At 44.4% G+C, this 14,780-nt stretch overlaps 1 protein-coding gene and 1 pseudogene across 3 annotated transcripts; one reads left to right on the top strand and one right to left on the bottom strand.

Annotated features, from left to right (window-relative positions):
* Window positions 1-41: 41 nt before the first annotated feature.
* Window positions 42-4,667, top strand: LOC122167564 (nucleoporin NUP42-like). Of its 3 annotated transcripts, XM_042832241.1 has the most exons (4): window positions 2,493-2,745; window positions 3,282-3,368; window positions 3,815-3,907; window positions 4,041-4,667. In XM_042832241.1, the coding sequence occupies exons 1-4, from the start codon at window positions 2,644-2,646 to the stop codon at window positions 4,239-4,241; spliced, it is 483 nt and encodes a 160-aa protein (XP_042688175.1). In that variant the 5' UTR covers window positions 2,493-2,643; the 3' UTR covers window positions 4,242-4,667. The 3 variants fall into 3 exon arrangements, 2 of the variants coding, with proteins under 2 accessions (XP_042688174.1, XP_042688175.1); XM_042832240.1 differs by having other exon boundaries at window positions 42-3,368; window positions 3,823-3,907; XR_006171053.1 differs by having other exon boundaries at window positions 46-2,745; window positions 3,823-4,667.
* Window positions 4,668-4,981: 314 nt separating this feature from the next.
* On the bottom strand, window positions 4,982-6,990 carry LOC122167563 (annotated as a pseudogene).
* Between the last annotated feature and the right edge of the window lie 7,790 nt (window positions 6,991-14,780).

Below are 14,780 nucleotides of genomic sequence, written 5' to 3'. Positions count from 1 at the left end.
CCCATCCCCCCTTTCCCTCTCAACCCCCCCCATACCCTCCTTAAATCCCCCCATGTCCCCCCTGCCCCCCCCATATCCCTCAAATGTGGCTCTCCTGCGTGGAAATCTGTAGGTGGGAAGTAGAACCAAGTTTCAGCTTTGTGTATCTGTCAAAATGAGAAGACGGTGCCTTTGAGTAAAGATAGGGCACCTGGGGTTCATTCACCATTTTTTAACCCTTTCAGAAATGACCTATTACCCAGGCAAAGCAAAGCAGTGACCAGTGGCACCACAGATTAAACACGATCTGAGGTGAATCTGGGGAAGCTAGATTATCACCAGCTGTTACAGTAATTTTACCTTTTCCACTGTGGCAGTGCCCAAGGGCCCAGACCTTTGGGATAGTGTTTAAAGGCAATACTGGGTGACTTAGAGGAGTCTGGTGCCTGCCATGATTTAAGCATACATACACAAAGGAGCAGTCACTGTGCATGGCACTGGATATCCTCAGGCATGCTGGTGCCTGTTTTTCTCTGTGCTTTACAGGCAGGGCCATCTGTGGGCTAAAGACTATTAAGCAGGAAAAGTTTGTTTATGGAAAGGCTTAAATTCTTTATAAAGGAATCCCAGCCTATACTGAAAATGTGGTGTGGCTCCACTAAGCAGAAATTAAAAATGCTTTCTCTGACTTGAGAGTGTTGCAGTGACTGATACACCAATGAGACACAGACAGCTCCTCTTCATTGCCAAATTCTCAGGGTTGCAGCTTGTCCTGTGTGATAGGAAAAAAGCCACCTTGCCATGCTTTATCCTAGGCAAGAACTGATAGCACAGTAAAACTGGAATTGTATCACATCAGTGCCCGAGTGATTTATTACGATCTAGGGCACTATGTCTCACCTTGGATGTACGAGTTCCAAGGAGAATTTCGGTTTTCACAAGGCGGCATTAAATGGCCAGGGATGGCAATGGGTACCAAAGGTGGCTGCCACGTGCTGCCATGAGGCAATGCAGGCAGTGACATCACTGCATGCCTTGTCCTGACTCATGTCTCAGCCTGGGGGAGTTACTCTAAGGAAGTCTCCTGCAGCTTTCCACTTACTGAATTAGTCTTCTGGGCAGCACTGGGATGGAAAATGATTGCTTCTGCTCCAGGCATCTAATGCAACCATGCAATGAATTTTCTTATTTGCTCCCAGTCCAGAAAAGTCAACACAGCTCCACAGGATGCACTGAATAAATATTAATATTGCTGTCCTTACTCCCTGAGCTCATTTTTGCTCTTGGTGAATTGATTCTCATTTACTCTGTGAATACAAAGTGAGCAGTTTTGTTAAACCTCACAGTTGCTCTAACCTGCAGAGAAAAGCTTGGTGTCGTCTATCTCATTCCCTGTTTTCCAAGACACACACAGATGATTTGCAGAGTTACTGGGCTTCAAACCAGGTGTCTGATAAACAATCTGCTTCTGAAATGGTGGAATGCAGCTGCTTTTGCATTCTCCAGCAGATTTCAATGTGCCTGTGACAGTAGTAAGTATTAAATCATAAATAGCATCTGTACAAGATGCTCTTCTTCCTTCCTCATTTTGACAGACACTTGTCAGGAGCCACAGGAACACGAATGTAGAGCACAGACACCCAGTTACCAAGCAGTGTTTCATTACCGTATGTTAATTACATTTTTGAGAAGTTCTAGGAAATCAGGAACATAAAACATGCAGGCGTCTTCTTTCCATTGATCAGAGAACTGTGCAGCACAGCTGCAACTTCTCCCAAGTCTTTACTGCAGGAAGGATTCTGAAAAGAAAAAAAAAAAAAAAAAGCCTCTCCCTTTTCCTCAGGCTTTTTTTTTCTTTTTTTTTCTTTTTCTTTTCTAAAAACAAAAAGCAAATAAAAGCATAAAAAGAAGAGATTTCTGGGGATAGCTGGAATAAACTCTACTCAAGTTCAGCATTCAACACGATGTTTCTGTGTCTTAGGAGTAAATGAGTGGCAAGTTCCAGGCAAGGCCCAGCTGGCTAAGTGCAAGTTTTCTAGTATAGCTAGGAACTGGATTGGCTCTTTGGCTGCCAAGCCCACCTCCAGTAATTAGAAGCTGAATTAGAAGCTAATTGACTCTGCAATTCACTTCCAGTGCTCATTATCACTTTGATATTTAAAGTACTTGTAAAACTGATGAATCTGTACTTGTGATTTCTCTGAAGTGAGAAAATAAAACAAGTTCCAGATGAGTAGCTGGGTGGTAATTATCTGTTAATATTGTTCTACATGTTGATTTTGGTAATGGCTGTATTTTATTAAGGACTAATGAGTCATCTTCAGTGCTTCAAGTCCAGGTGACAAGGAAAAACCCAGCAAAGGACAGTTACAGCCCACGGCAGCAGCAGCAGCAGTGCTGTGGGTGCAGTTCTGTTACCCAAAGCCTCCTGAGGAGATGACATTTGGAGATCAGCTGAGTGATGTTTGTGGAGCAAGCTCCTCTCAGGAAAATTAAGGAAGCAGAAATGCAAATGCCCAGCACTCAGCTCCTGCAGGCATTTGGAATGCAGTCAGCTTTGCCATTCGTTTACATTTTCATTTTTTCAGGAAAGTGGTCGCATTGGCAGTTTCTTGTGTAACTCCAGAGGGCAATTTTGTATTTTTGTTGTATTCCCTTTGGAGCATGCTGATTGTTTGCCTCCCTGCAAGCTTTCCAGAGATCTCCCCTGAGGAGCTGCACCTGGCGTATTATAACTGCAGTGCAATGGAGAGCACAGGATACTATGTAAGTATTCAGAACAACTGAGCTTTCTGTGGACACGCTCAGGGTAGCAGTGGTTCCTGTTCTTCAGGTGGCCGCTCTTGACTCAGTGAATACCAGTGCCCTCATACGTTCACTTTTCTGTGCAGGGAGTAGAAAACAGCAGGAGCTGCTGGCCTGAAGGCTTTGCCATTACTGAGCAACCTGATGTGGCCATAGGTGACCCTGTTCACTGCAGGGGAATTGGGTCAGATGGCTTTAAAGGTCCCTTCTGACTCAAACAGGTCTATGATTCTCCCTGCCCCTTTCTGATAACTGCGTGGCACAGGCCTCACCAATGATGCAGGTACAAAACGTATTATCCAAAGCAGGAGTTTCTGCTCATAAAGTGGGGCAAAACCTGAATTGTCCAGTCTGAAATTTCCTTGCAGTAGCTCAGATCACTCTTGTTCCCCCTTTTAAAGAAGGCAAAGGGGGGGAAAGGGGGGGAAAGGGACCCAAATAAGAAAAAAACAAAAGCCATGCTTAACAAAAGCATGTTTGTGTTTTCCCACGTTTAGATAAACGCTGTCCATCAGTATGTGCAACAATGGAGAAACAGGCTGCAGGAGCTGAAGGCTTTAAATGCCTGGAGAACAGCATCGATGGTAAGTGTTAAGGAAAGATAAAGCACTTCTGTTCCTGATATTGCTTTTCTCTTAAGTGAAGGTTTTCTTAGGATTCCCATTTAGGCAGAGCTCAGGGTTCAGACTTCAGCACAGATGATTGTTCTGCACTCAGCAGACTGAGCCAAAGCAGATACAGATAGAGTCATGAAACAAACTAGAACAAGGGAGAGGAGAATGAGAGCTCCAGGGGTTTTGGTGATTGCAATTACTTTTTGCCTGTCAGTCAACAGATTCCTGCTTCTAGGGTGTTTGCAGACAGTAGCCTGAGAGCATTTTGTTTAAAGTAGCCATTGCTCGTGGCCAGCGTTTGGATCAGTTTCTCAGTTGCATTCAGTTGGTCGGCCCACGTGGGTTTTTGCTTTAAGCGTGGATTGAAAGACACTTGCCTGTGTTGGAATGTAGTTTTCACAGATGTATTTTGAAAGTTTTTCAGCTACTTTGGAGAGAGAAAGTGGTCACTCCACCATTACCTTCTCTTGGATTGGGAGGACAGTAAGTCCCAAGCACTGGGTTCCCAAGTAAGTTTCTGCATAAGGAACCAGCAGTTAAACAGGCGCTGATAAGCGTTCTTCTGCAGCACTGAAATGCAACAGTGTTTCAGTATGGCAGGTGCACCCATCCTCAGCCTTCCTATCCATTTCCTCACTGCAGGCTCTCCAGCCAACAGCAGCAGCGGTGCTGCCCGCTTGTCCTTGCAAATCCCAGCGTCTCATCTGGAAGCGCTCCAGCTGTGGGGAGCTCTGCTGCTGCCTCCAGTCCTCCTGCACTCGGGGTGACGTCCTCCCACAGCTGTCCCCATCCTGTTGGGACTGGGGATTCTGCAGCTCCATCCACAGCCCGCTCCTCACTTAACGCTCCTGGAACGGCCGCTGGTCATGGACTTCTGGGCTTCCAGGCCCTGCGAGCCCTGCTGCGGCAAATCCTTCCAGCACCGCTCCGCTTGCTGTCGCTGCTCCCAAGGCAGCTACAGAACCTTCTCACCCGGGTGCAAGCAGTGCTTTGGCCACACCGACTGCCGGTGCCTCTGCACACAGCGCCGCGTCTGCGCCTCCTGCATCCACACGGCATCAGAGCAGGGCAGTTACACACACCAAGGAGGGAACTAACGGCCAGAGAGCTGGAGCAGTTCAGAGCCAAGAAGTTTCGCTAGGAAAGGTCCTTCTGAAGCCACCACCAGCAGACCTTTTGTATGATAAGGATTTAAGTTAATTCTGAAGTTATATGCCTTAATTAAATATAAATTAATACATTATATTATATTATTTACATATGCCTCAATTAAATAGAAATAAATATATTTTATTATATTATTTACAAAATATATAAATAAAAGTTGTTCTGTGACTCTTCCAATAAACAATGTTCTGATGGAGCAGTGAGTTGGAATGCTTTTCTGTGACTTAAGTTCTCATTTAATCTCTTTAGTCTTTTGTATAATCAATGATGATCCAGGTGTTATAATTAAGAAACATACAAGAGAGTTTGGCTAAGCAGGTTATTACGCCAAAAAGAATAGACAAAGGGCTTACCCTTATCCTGGGCTCACTGGAAAGCTCCAAAGGAGGGATCTCCAAAAGAGACCCTTCCCCACTGGCAATCAGCTCTTAAATGGGGTCCAGGAGAGGCGCAGCCAGGCTCCATCCCTTCCAGCAGCACAGCGCATTGCCTTCACTGTGTTCCCAGGGCTGATCAGCGCTCGCCTCAGGTGATCGACCAGAGGTTCAGGCTGTGATTCAGCAGCTCCCATACAGTCTTCACAGTAAGATACCTCGTGGTATCAGCATTTCCACTGCACCGGTTCTAGGCTCATAGATCTTGAGCACTGGCCAAGCAGGTGGCTTCTGCCAAATGCTTCTCCCACTGCTTTAATGTTCCTTCCCCCATTGCCTTCAACTTCATTTTCAACAACCCGCTGTACTGTTGGATTTTACCAGCAGCTGGTGCATGCAAGGGAATGTGAGATAAGTCCACTCGATGCCAAGATCTTTGGCCCAAGATCTTTGGCCAAGTATTTGCAACTTTCAAAATGCGGGCCCCCATCTGACTCAATTCTCTCACTGTAGAGAAGACCTAAAATATTCAATCCAGCAACTATTTTGTGTGCACCTATCTATCTATCTATCTGCTACATCCCATTTCATCTTACCCATAAATCTTGTTAAGCACACACGTAGAAAGCAGGGTTGTTCAGCTGTGCCCTTCCCCAGGTCACCCTGCTCTCCTCAGACCCCCAGGTCTGTCCAAGAAGCATCTTTCATCAACCCTGCCTAGAAAGTGCTGCCTGCTTTTGTAGCACAAATTGACTAGTTGATGGTGAACTCCTGACTTCCTTATGCCTGGAACAACTCCATGGGCCTCCTCAGCCATCTGCACCAACCCTGGATGTTGTTTGTCTCCACAAACAGCACCCCTACCACCGCATGTTCTTTCCAGAGTTATGTTCCCCCATCTCTGACTAAGAGAGTGAATCTGCTCTGGATCTTCTCCAGGTCTTTGTCGACTGCAGCATGCACTACAGACCTCACATCAGGACATGTTCTGTAAACTCCTACTGCCAGTTTTCTTGTGGCAGATCCATCATTTTGCATCAAGTCCTTTAGTGCCGCCATTCCAGCATTGAAAAAGTGAACATTAGGGGCAGGACGGCTGCTGGTAGGGAGAGGAAACGATGGATTCAGACTGCACAGAATAGTGACACAGACAGTGCCACGTAAGTGTCTTGGCTTTCGTCTTGGAATTCCTTCCTCTGCTTAAGCCTGTGGGGACGCATTGAAGGCTGAGAGATGGGGGCAGGAAGGCAGCTGTGTTTCTCGGCACTTGTATCAAAGTGTGCCGCTCAGGCTGCAGCCAGCTTTCTGTAAGGTCTGCCTGCAGGCTGCTCCCACTATGAGACTCCCAGTAGGCACAGCAGTAGGTACTTTCATCTCCATCCTGTGTGCTGTTAACTGAGAGAGTGCAGATTTTATTCTCACTTTTATAAGACAAATATTTGCTCCTATCGGATTCAAAATCATAGGAAACTTGTAATTCTGCTGTCACAGAAAGGAGCTGTTCAGGAGCTCTGGCAGGCAGCTGTCAGTACCAGTAGATGTAGGCATTCTGAAAGTCATCTATGCCCTCGGCTTTGTACTCAATATTCACAGTTCTGGATCTCGTTCTGGTAACAGATGGTGGACTCTGTTGCAGCAGCACTTGTGCATGTCCGTGTATCAGAAGGAGAGAAAAGGCAGCAAGCACTGCCAGCCTGCTGCCTGCAGGTGCATGCAGGACAGCCTCCTGCTGCTGCTTCCCATGGGGAGGGGAATGGATGCAACTAGGCTTCAGCCAGGGCCAGAAGTGGCAGCAGCAGCAGCAGCATTCTTCTCGTGGTGCCTGCTTGCCTGTGCCCCAAAGCCCCCAGCCCTGTGGCAGGGACAGGGGCTGTGCCTGAGGGCAGGATGTGACTCACTGGTGGCCACCCAGAGAGGGGCCCTGGGCAGCCAGCAGGTGATGCTGTGAGAGATCAGCACAACAGAGGGACCTTATAGTCTGGGCCAAACAGTACAACAAACGCAACCATTCTAGAGCCACATAGGATGTGCCTAGAATAAAGATGCAGAGGGAAGGTCTTATCTATTTGTTCAAATGGAAATGGAACAACAAAGTCCTCTTGTCTTCTGAGACCAGGAAACCAGAAATGTTGACAAGCCACAGAATGGCAGTACTAACCTTTTAACTCCAGCACACTGCGAGATGTGATGCTGTGGAATACTGACCAAAAAACATAAAACCAGGACAAGAGAATGTCTCTTGAACCAAGGCTGCTTCCTGTGACGGAGTGCTGTGTAGCCATAGAGCCCCTTCACTAGTTGGGTGAGCACAATTTTTCTTTCTATGATTACTGGTCTACCTGTGAATACTTTGCCTGCTATCTCCAAGAATCTGTCAGAAGCAGTTTTGCTTCTTTGTGAGCAGGGCACCTACATTAACTTTATGTTGTGTGTTCAAAGTTGGCCTACAGTGCTAGTCTGCAGCCATATGCAAAGCACTGCAAAATCATTAGGGAAAACTTGTGCCAAGACATCTGGAGGCACTTCTCCAGAAAATACAGGTGGGCAAAGCACTCTGCATGTTATCTCTGCCTTTGATCTCTTACCCGATTCCCTGAGAAGGAAACAAAGGTGCAGAGGCTGAAAGGGAAGCACAGGGCACTCTGGCAGTCCACCAGTAGGGATGCATGAGGGACCATGGCTGTGCAACATGCCTACAGAGCCACTTGTCTTGAACTCTAAAAACTACCTGCAAGTCTTTGACTGCAGTGACTCTGAATAGAGTGCTCACCCTTACTACTGATACACTAACAAGCATTTCAGATAGTTACATTTAGTACAGCTGGAGCAAAGGTTCACTCTAGCTTGAATACATGGAAAACAGAATTTGCTCACAAGTCCTCCTAGGGTAGCCATAATGGCTGCAATAAAATAAATCAGCGATCTATACTTGCTGCTGTATTCCATCCCAAACATTTCACTGCGGGAGGATAATCAGCTAAGACTACAGATGAGCCTTTAAGAAATTAGCTTAGGAGTTACTGTGCTGTGATCAAATTACAAAACAAGAGGCTCTAATTCTTGGATTCAAAGTGCATGAAAATGCTATTCAGGGTGAAGAATGATCATTTAATACACCAACCTACTTGCCTTTCATCTGTCTTCACCACTTTCACCACAAGGCGTACAGAAATGCCATTAGAAATTGACATATTTCTCAGCTCATACTCAACCTCCTTTTGTAGGATAACAAATACTTAATTGCCACCTCTAGGTTAAGGTATTTCGGGGTAGGAAGAAAAATGCTTGGGTATTTCTAATGAAACTTCAAATATATGGGATTTCATTCACCTTCATAATTTGAAAATTATGAAAATATATTGAAAATTAACTTTTAGCAGAGTGAATAGTTTTATCGTGCTTTTTTCCTGACCAGGTTTTACTGGTAACATTTTCTCGAAACCAAGGTTTAAATAAAATGACTAAAAATTAATGTATTTAAGGTTGAAGAAAATAAACAGAGAAAACTTCTGAGTTTACCACTGAGTCTTCTGTCAAGACTCACTGCGCTACGTGAGGTTATGAGCACTACACTATGGGTTATGAGCAAGCCCTTCCATGAGGCAAATACTGGGAGGAGGACTGTACCTCTCACACAAAGGAGTTACACCAAATTCCAGTATCTTCATTTTTCAAGGTAAGGGGGACTAAGAACTGACATTTCAAGACCAAGTCAGGGAACCTACTGATTAAACACTAATGCAAACTGTCCCTTCTCTGCTATCATCAAGGAGGGACAGCTATATTAAAAGGAGAGCATAATTCTGTTGATTGATTTGTTGAGTTTCTCAAGGTTCTGACATTACAGTTAGCAGTGAAATACTGAACTCTACTTGCAGTTGGTCCTGATGTGAGAACAGAAAATACTAGAGACAACAATTCAGTTATACTTAGCTTTGTACATGTGGAATTTTAATATATTCTTCGTATCCTTAAAAGATTTCTGTGTTCATGTGTATCTCCCACGCACACATCTACTCAAAGAAACTTTGAAGAGCATCTGTTTAATCACTGATATTCTGGGTAAACTAGCCAGCTTAATATACATTCTTTTCTTATAGGCAGCATACAACCCACCTCTGACAGAAGAGTAGCTTCCAGCTGATGAACTGAATCACCTGGTTGCCTCACTGGTACTAGTACAGATCTGTAATTATTATCGTTGGCAATCTAGTAACATTAGTCTAGAGACTAATTACACAAATGTTAAACTTGGAGAATTGGATGTCATGGGGCTCTCTGACTTCACATCCACGACATACACATTTTAAACATTTCTGAAGTGCTTTCTTTTATGAGCATTCGTCTGTTTCATCTTGCAGGTGAGAAATCCAGATTTACTGTCAAATAGGTTCTACTGCAGTGCACAGCTGTTCCTTGCACTGCATTTTGGCCAGGATCTTGCATTCTCTGGGGACTCGGAGCAAAGTAATTTGTGTCAAACTAAGCAGATTAACATTTGCTCTTTCAGGCAAAGCCCCTGACCATGAGGCTTTCAGCTTTGCTCCTCTTGATGTTTCCTCACTATGAGCGTGAGACAACTCTACGCTGAGCAGTTCATCAGCAGGATCTGCCTGGGATGGAAGACCCTCTCCCAGTTCTGGGCCTATTTGAAGCTGACTTTTATTTCTTCTCTCCAAAGTCTCAAGACAAGACTGAATCCTGTGTTCCTGTATTGTCCTATACTGGTCAAGTGCTCTCATCACCTTATCCAACAGCACGGCCTTAAAAGTGCACAGAACTGTGCAGCAGTTCAGGACATACAGGACTGCTGAATGTGACAGGCAGCTCCAGAGACACCCAGACTTGTCTGTACCAGCAGCAGGAAGCAAGGAGCACCCTGCAGCACCTCAACTTTCATCAGGTGCCTTTATGTGGGGACCTGAGTCAAGTTCCTAGCTCCCATGTGGACACCAACATAAGGACACCTATGTTCAAGAAAGTAGTTGACTGGAAATTGAATCTCACTCTTCCTCTTAAATATTGCAGTCTTCTGTACAACGTTTTTATGAGAACAGAAAAAAAATCTGTAAAGATATGATTTAATTGAAATTTGTCACCTTCGCCTGATATTGAAGAGCACTTTCCAATTTGATACATGAAGAAGGAAAGACAGTTCAATCACTACAATCTCCACTAGGTCTTTTTTATCTCAGTCCATCAAATATTTCAAATCCCTTTTTACATCCTTGGTATTCACCCAATAGCTGATATTAAAATCCACCCCATCTTCATTCTCATTTTCATCTTTACAGATCAAAAGTATCTACAATAATCTGTGTTCCTGAGCAGATCCCAAGCAGCAGCCCAAATACAAAGTGACGTAGAATAGAAAAAAGTATATGCAATAACTGCTTCTCCTGCTGTCAGAGAATCACCGAGGTTGGAAAAGACCTGCAAGATCATCACCAACAGTTCTCACTAAACCACATCCCTCAGTACAAAATCCTTGAAACATTCCTTGAATGCCTCCAGGGTCGGTGACTCCACCACCTCCTGGGAAGCCCATTCCAGTGCCTGACCACTCTTTCAGAGCAGCAGTATTTCCTAACGTCCAACGTGAATCTCCCCTGGTGCAGCTTGAGGCCATTTCCTCTCGTCGTGTCACTGGTTACATGGGAGAAGAGGCCGAGTCCAGCTCACTGCAACTTCCCTTCAGGTAGTTAGAGAGAGCTGCAAGGTCTCCCCTGAGCCTCCTCTTCAGCAGATCGAACAATCCCAGCTCCCTCAGCCAAGCTGATAACAGCCTTCACCACTCTGTCAAAGGGAGGAGCTGCACAGTATCATAGCAGGTTAAAATTACTCAAGTTCCCCGATAGGCAGGAAGGTAAATATTAAAACTAAAGTCCAGCTGGATCAAAATAACCAAACATGATTTTCAATAATACAAATTTTAGTTTCATTATTAGGGAGTCACAAACTTCATGGAAATCAGAAACTAGGAGGATTCACCTCTTAAATAGATTTTACTAACGGTGTTTTATCATGAAGTTCTGCACTGATATCTCAGGTCTCCTATAAAGCTGCAAGTAAATCTGCCCCTCCAGCAAGTCTGCTACCTTGAACACATCCCATATCACAGTGCATTTGGGAAGAGTGACAACTGCTAACTCTTCTTGTACACCTGTTTGTGCATTTACCCTTTAAGCAGTTAGCAAAAGCTGTCATTGCTTCAGTTGTGTGATGAGATCAATGTCTGAAGCAGCCTGTCTGACAGTGAATCTCTGCTCTGAGGAAGAAGGTCAGATATTACATGGACTTCTTCATCATTCACATCTGTCACTTTTATCTCAATCTGTGCATAACTGTCTTATTTTGTAGGCTTTTTCACAGCTGCAAAGTTCAAGTCTTTTGCTTCTGCCTTGCCACACATTCCACTGGAGCCACAGATAGGTACAAGATGGGCACCTTATCAGTTGTATGTTCCCCCAGACGACAGAGGAGAAGCAGCCAGCACAGCTGCTTCTTCCATGTGGCATTTCTTATCCCCCTTACAGTTCAATAAAACAGGAACAACTTCAGCTGTAGGTGAAGTACTTTCTGAAAAGGCATGCTGCTTTGCAAAGAGTACAGCCATACTGCCACATTACGGAGTACAGGATGAACCAAAGATAACATACATTACAATTCACACTGAGATGTACACACATACTAAATAGGGAATTTTTTAGATGGCTTTCTTAAAGTGACTTCCAGCTTGAGGCAAGGCAAAAATAAGAGATACGTGAAATGAATACATAACAAGCATTTCAAGTTAAAACAGAAAAAAGAGCATGGCTCAGATAAGGTCATTTGCAATAGCTTAACAGCTTTTGGAATAATATTCCATGGTGATGATGAAAGACAGATGGAATCTGTGACTGTGATAAATCTTCAGTACTTAGAGATGAGCAAGGACTGCATGAAAATCTTTCAAAATGGAAAGACTCACTGGTATGCCCTTACCTTTGTCAGCTGCTCCCTTTTAACTATATGCTGATGATCATAAAGACAATTGCCACAGTCTAGTTCAGGCGATGAGTAAATCCATGGACAATACTCAGTTCTGCAGCACTGCCTGTCTTGTTACTTCTTTGGCAAAAAAGGCCCGTGGCTGAATGGTGCCTTCAGAAAGACCTGACATTTCCCAAGCGAGCCTTGAAAGGAACACGTTCTATCATCTTCTTCTCCCTACACGGAACATTCCTTCTTAGCCCAGGTTTTTGATTCAACAGAAGGGGAATGCAAGCTCATCAAATATGTAAGCCTGTAGTGTTTGCGGGTACAGCTCTCCTGAGTTCTGAAAACCACATCTTTCTTCTGCTAAAGGTGGATTTGGCACTCAAATTGGCCCAGAGAATACCAGCTTCTGTATTTTCCTTCATCATTCTATTCCGTTTAGTCAGAGTTGCAGCCAAACAGAGAACGCCATGACCATTGCTACAAACACCTCAAATGAACTCTAACAAGGCAGAAAGAAGATCTGAACTTTAGACTAAGGATGACAGCCCTACCATTCCTGCCTGAGTTGGTAGCCCCATTATCTGGAAGCAGTTGTGAAGTGAGAACACACATGCACACACAGCTCCAGAAATCAGATTTCCTGCACCATGAACAGACCCCTTTCAACGGTCATTGTTTTCTCAGAACTTGCAACTTTCTACCCTGCAACAAAACATCATCCTTCAACCCAGCAGAGATCTGGGTTGCTTCCTTTATTTTTTGAAAGTTACAGTTTTTATGAGATAAGCAGAGGCCAAGGGGGGAAATTGGACATAGTGCAGTCCCAGACGCACATACAGACTGGGAGAACTCCCTGAGAGCAACCCTACTGAGAAGGACTTAGGGGTCCTGGTAGATGGAAAAGATAACCTGAGCCAGCAATTCGTACTTAAGGCCTCGAAGGCCAACAGAAGGCTATCCTGGGCTGCATCAAAGGAGAGATGGCCAGCAGTGCAAGGAAGGTGATTGTTCCCCCCGTTTTGTCCTTGTGAGGTCCCATCTGGAGTATTGTCTTCAGGCCTGAGACCCTCCACAAAGAGAAGATGTAGAGCTTTTGAAATGGGTCCAGAGGAGGGCCAGGAAGGCAATCAGAGGGATGGAGCACCACTCCTACAAAGAAAGGCTGAGGGAGCTTGGCTTGTTCAACCCGGAGAAGAAAAGGCTGAGGGCAGACTACGTTGTGGCCTTCCAATACTTAAATGGAGCTTATTAGCAGGAGTGGAATTCAAATTTCACATGGATGAACAGTGATAGAGCAATGGGGAACCGTTTTAAACTAAAAGAAGGGAGGTTCATACTAGATGTCAGGCAACTATTTCATTGAGAGAGTGGTGAGCTGCTGGAACAGGCTGCCCAGAAAAGTTGTAATTCATATCACTTTTTTGGTTGTACATTGTATGGGAACTGCTGAATCACGGCCTGAACCTCTGGTTGGTCATCTGAGGTGAGCAATGAGTCAGCCACGGGAACACAGGTGAAGGCAATTCAGCTGTGCTGCTGGAAGGGATGGAGCCTGGCTCCACCTCTCCGAGGCCCATTTAAGAGCTGACTGTCAGTGGGGAAAGATCTCTTCTGGAGATCCATTCCACTGGAGTTTCATAAGCAAGCCCAGGATGTCGGTAAGACTTCTATCTTTTCTGCTTTGGTGTAATAACTGCGTAGCCAAGCCCTTTGGTACATTTGATAGCTATAGCATCTGTACTTTCATTGATTGTACATACGTACATTTGTGAAAAATTATTGTCAAAGGTGAAGCACCGGAAGAGTAATTTTTCACCGAAATTGCTGATGAACACCTTGAGAACTCACTAGGAGTGGCAACCGCTGCTATTGAACAAACCTGATGTATCAATTTCATAAAAGCAAGGTCTAACATCCCACTAGTTTTTGTTGCTCCCTGTTTTTCATGTTTTTACAAAAATATGTAAAACATGCAGTTTATTATAGATTTTATATGCAGCCCATGACAATTCCCGTTACTCTGTGCAGCCCAGGTAAGCTAAAATGTTGGACAACCATGCTCTAGGTTAATAAAGGACAATGAGAAAACCCTGATCTTAGAATGAACAAATATTGTTGTAAAGTATGGAAACTGTACATGTGGTTTTTTTTTCTTTGGATTTTTTTTTTGTCTTTTTACGTATTCTGTAGAAAAGCAGTTTACAGTGTGTATCTAATTACTGGCCAAAGGGAATAGAACCTTGTATGTACCACGTGGGAACTCATCTAAAACATGAAAAGAACTTCCCGGAGGACAAACTAGTGAAAAAATAATAATAGTAATTGTCTTTTGCAAAGGGAAAAAAGCATGAAAAGTCTCTGTCCTACATATAGGAAATGTGCTGCCCACCTGTGTCACAGTTTTTGCACATAAGGTAACCTCTAGCTTTAACTTTGAATCCTGTGTATTCTGAACTACAGTCAAAGTCTCAACCAGTTGTAGAGCAAACGAAAGTAATGACAGAGCCTTTATTTGAGAAATAGGTGCCATAGGAAAAGATATCCAAGAGGAATTAACTCACCCCTCCTGGTAACAGTTTAGAGAAAAGGATGAGCAGAGGAATGTGACCCTATCCCGTTTGTACCATCGGGCTGCAGCAGAGAATGGCAGGGGGAATGGGGACCTGTGCAGACTCAGATGGGACGTGAAATATCATGGAGACAGAGGGGTGGCTCTAAACCCCCCGTGCTCACTCCAGACACTCATGTACTCGTGAAGCTCACCCACTGGTTCAGGCTGAGACCTTGAAATTCCACTACAACAGTTAAATATGAAAACACTGGCAGCGTTCTTGAACAGAAAAATTAGAAAGATTTCTTT

The sequence above is a fragment of the Centrocercus urophasianus genome, unplaced genomic scaffold, assembly GCF_019232065.1.
Source record: "Centrocercus urophasianus isolate 14NV4802_14NV808 unplaced genomic scaffold, USGS_Curo_1.0 seq_377, whole genome shotgun sequence".
NCBI classification, from domain to species: Eukaryota; Metazoa; Chordata; class Aves; order Galliformes; family Phasianidae; genus Centrocercus; species Centrocercus urophasianus.
Note: the sequence above shows the minus strand (reverse complement) of the source record. Positions and strands in the feature narration are given on the sequence as shown.

Coding starts and splice junctions, on each gene's coding strand:
- LOC122167564 (XM_042832240.1), top strand. CDS start 3,311: ATGGAGAAACAGGCTGCAGGAGCTGAAGGCTTTAAATGCCTGGAGAAC. Junction 3,369..3,822: donor CCTGGAGAACAGCATCGATG/GTAAGTGTTAAG, acceptor AAAGTTTTTCAG/CTACTTTGGAGAGAGAAAGT. Junction 3,908..4,040: donor CCCAAGCACTGGGTTCCCAA/GTAAGTTTCTGC, acceptor TCCTCACTGCAG/GCTCTCCAGCCAACAGCAGC.